General features: G+C 50.5%; 1 protein-coding gene across 1 annotated transcript; it reads left to right on the top strand.

Annotated features, from left to right (window-relative positions):
* Nucleotides 1-430: 430 nt before the first annotated feature.
* Nucleotides 431-2,313, top strand: LOC100193129 (uncharacterized). The gene has a single exon (NM_001138289.2). The coding sequence runs from the start codon at nt 521-523 to the stop codon at nt 1,889-1,891; it is 1,371 nt and encodes a 456-aa protein (NP_001131761.2). The 5' UTR covers nt 431-520; the 3' UTR covers nt 1,892-2,313.
* Nucleotides 2,314-2,775: the final 462 nt, after the last annotated feature.

Below are 2,775 nucleotides of genomic sequence, written 5' to 3'. Positions count from 1 at the left end.
TTGATTTGGTGACAAGGGGATCATGGGAGGATTGGAGAGGATTGAGGGGGAAATGAACTAATTTCCCCCTCAATCCCCTCCAATACTCCCGGGATCCCGGGTCACCAAATCAGCTCTTGGGGTTGTCGGCCTACCGCGGGAAGACGAACGACGGATGGGTCCTGACCAACACGATGACGGGGCTACGGTGGTGGATTTGAGCGTGAGGGCAATAATGTCTCATATGGCATAAAATACATGAGATTATACTAGAAAAAGAATATTATCCGGTGAATGGTAGTACAATTAACTAGTACTAAATCTTTGTAATCCTATTTATACGAAATAAATGTTTGAGATGGTATTATTGCGAAGCACACTTTACAGTCCCAAAAAATGCAATTGTCTCAACCCCGACCCAGACGCCAGAGTGCCAGACCTCGTGTGTCCTGCCCACCAAACGCGGGATCCCACCAAAGGCCAACACACAGTAAAATCTCGTCGCCGCCGTTGGGCTCGTCGCCGTGCGTGGGTGACCGCGATGGACCCGAACCGCCCTCCGCTTGGGCGCCGCGCCTTCCTCTCCTCTTCCGTCCACGCTGCAACCGCGCTCCTCTCGATCCTTCTCCTCGTCACGCTCCTCCGCCTCCCCCTCTCCACCTCCCCGCACGCCGCCTCCACCATCGCCGACCAGAAGCCTAAGGAGCAGACCTGCGATCCCACCTCCCCGCTCGACTGCGCCGACCCGCGCTTGTTCCATCTCATGATGCGCAGCGCCATCGAAGCCTTCCCGGCCGTCCATTTTGCTCGCTTCGGCCGCCCCGTCCCCGGTGACCCCCCATCCTCCTCTTGCGACATGGCCTGGCGCTCCCGCTCAGACTTCGACTCCCCCTCTAAGGCTACCACCAAGGACTACCGCCGCTTCGCCATCGGCCGCGACCCCCACACATGCGCCTACTCCGTCCTCTCAATCGGCGATTACCATTCCGGCCCCAATGCCCGCAAGCCCCGCCGCGGCGCCACCAATGCCACCATCGCTACTCCACCACCGCCTGCGCTCTCCCGCTCCCAGTTCGCCAAGGGCGCGTACCTCGCTTACCTCGGCGGCGGCGACCGCTGCAAGCCCATGCCACACTACCTGCGCAGCCTCCTCTGCGCCCTCGCCGAGGCTCGCTACCTAAACCGCACCCTCGTCCTCGATCTCACACTCTGCCTCGCTGCCTCCTATGCCGCCCCTGGGACTGGGGAAATGCCTGAGGAAGGCAAGCGCCTTGCCTTCTACATCGACGTCGAGCACCTACACTCCCAGGTCCCCATCATTGAGGAGAGACAGTTCTGGGCAGACTGGGACAGTTGGGGGGTGCAGGGCCAACTCCGGGCACACCTCATTGAGGACACCAGGCTTGCACTTATAAAGTTCTCCAAGGTGAAGGACACCCTCATCATCAGAAAATTCGGAGACGTCGAGCCAGGTAACTACTGGTACAATGTCTGCGAGGGTGAGGCAAAGCATTTGCTCAGCCCATTGCACTGGGTGATACGCTGGACTCCAAGCTTGATGCACATTGTTGATGATATCCTCTCAAGGATGCAACCAGACTTTGATTCGGTCCATATCGATGCCAAGGGTGAGGACCTGAGACAGAGGGTCGAGGAAGTTCTTGGTGGAGGGCGGCAGGTGTATGTTGCAGGGGTTGGGGTCAACAGGGCATTGCTGGAGTCACTCAAGGAAAAGTGCATTGTGCATTATCTGGATGAGTTTGAGGACCTGTGGGGGACAGACAGCAAGTGGTTCTTGGAGATGAAGAGGCTCAATGGTGGCGTTCCTGTGGAATTTGATGGGTACATGCGTGATGTTGTTGATAGAGAGGTCTTCCTCAAGGGGAAGAAGAAGGTGGAGGTGCTCCGGTGATTTGGTTTTTTCTCTTTGATTGGTTACATGCGTGATGTTGTTGATAGAGAGGTCTTCCTCAAGGGGAAGAAGAAGGTGGAGGTGCTCCGGTGATTTGGTTTTTTCTCTCACCTAGATAACTTGTTGTTTGTTGATACATCCTAGAGAAGTTGAACAGCACAAGCATGCTTTTGCCAAGCTAGTCTTTTAAACCTCACTATATCTGAATTTAGTTCTCAAACTCATCGGTAGGGGATTTATTTTGCTAGCAATTATCATTTCCATGGAAATTTGGTAAACCATCAATGTATACCTGGTTTTGTGCTTCTGATAGCACTGTTCCATTTAATTTATTAGATTCCTAACACTGGTTGCTGCTCAATTATGATGTAATAAGGATTTGTAATATTTACTATGCTATTTACTTCATTTCATAACCTCAATCCTAATTTCTAGGGGTTTTCCACTACACCAACATATGGTTAACATTTTTTGTTTCAGTGACATGGGTGTTTTGGCTTCTGGGCACCTCTGTTCTTTGATTTTGAGTGATGCACCGCAGAAGTACAATTCTGAGTCCTGTTTCTTAGAACAAAATCATGCTTTGTGAGTGTTTGCTTGCTTGCTAAAATTATATATTCTCCGTTACACTCCAAAAATATAAGGACTTATGAGTTTGTCCTAAATCAAACTATTCTAGGTTGACTAAATCCATAGAGAAGTGTGTTAACATCTATCAGACCAAATGAGTAAAATATGAAAAATATATTTCACAATGGACCTATTTGTGCTATTCGGAATCGTAATATTATTGCCCGTTTCTAAAAACTTGCTCAAATATAAGGTAGTTTGACTTAGGGCAAACTCAAAAGTCCATATATATCAGGTGGAAGGAGTATTGCATA

This window comes from Zea mays, chromosome 7, assembly GCF_902167145.1.
Source record: "Zea mays cultivar B73 chromosome 7, Zm-B73-REFERENCE-NAM-5.0, whole genome shotgun sequence".
Lineage (NCBI taxonomy): Eukaryota > Viridiplantae > Streptophyta > Magnoliopsida > Poales > Poaceae > Zea > Zea mays.
The sequence above is the reverse complement of the archived record's forward strand: the minus strand, read 5'-3'. Positions and strand labels throughout refer to the sequence as shown.